The following is a 455-nucleotide window of genomic DNA, read 5'->3' on the forward strand; positions in this document are numbered from 1 at the left end:
GCTGCCCAGGGCCTGCCCGGCCCAGCTGTGCCCCAGCACCTCCCTGCACTACGCCAAGCCGTCGCCCTTCTTCATGGACCCCATCTACAGGTATTCACAGGCCCTGCCCTCACCGCCCGCCCAGGCCCTCCCTCTGCCTTCGCTGGCCCGATCCTGGGATCCTGGTGTGGGTGCCTGGCCGGGCCACTTCGGGAGGCCAGGGCAGGGTCTCCTGGACACTCGCGCTCCTCTCACTGATGGCCACTGGGCTACCCTCTGCGCTGCCTGAGCCCCCACAGCCCCCCCCTCGGACCCCATCCCAGGCCCCGGAGCCTCCAGCTGTCTTCCTGGACCAGCTCGGGCCCCCACAAAACTCACACCCGCCCTCGCCCGTCCCTCTCCCCAGCGTCTCTGCTTCCCTCTGGCCGCAGCCGGCCTTCCTGGTGGCCCAGGGGGAGCCCCTGCCCATGGAGGGG

At 71.2% G+C, this 455-nt stretch overlaps 1 protein-coding gene across 1 annotated transcript in view; it reads left to right on the plus strand.

Moving 5' to 3' along the window:
- Window positions 1-455, plus strand: part of PRDM16 (PR domain containing 16) — an 82,425-nt gene that overhangs the window by 19,472 nt on the left and 62,498 nt on the right. The window contains exon 7 of the mRNA XM_005874318.2: window positions 10-90. Within this exon, the coding sequence (XP_005874380.2) occupies window positions 10-90 (81 nt within the window). The remainder of the gene's footprint in view (window positions 1-9; window positions 91-455) is intronic.

This window comes from Myotis brandtii, unplaced genomic scaffold (genome assembly GCF_000412655.1).
Source record: "Myotis brandtii unplaced genomic scaffold, ASM41265v1 scaffold434, whole genome shotgun sequence".
Lineage (NCBI taxonomy): Eukaryota > Metazoa > Chordata > Mammalia > Chiroptera > Vespertilionidae > Myotis > Myotis brandtii.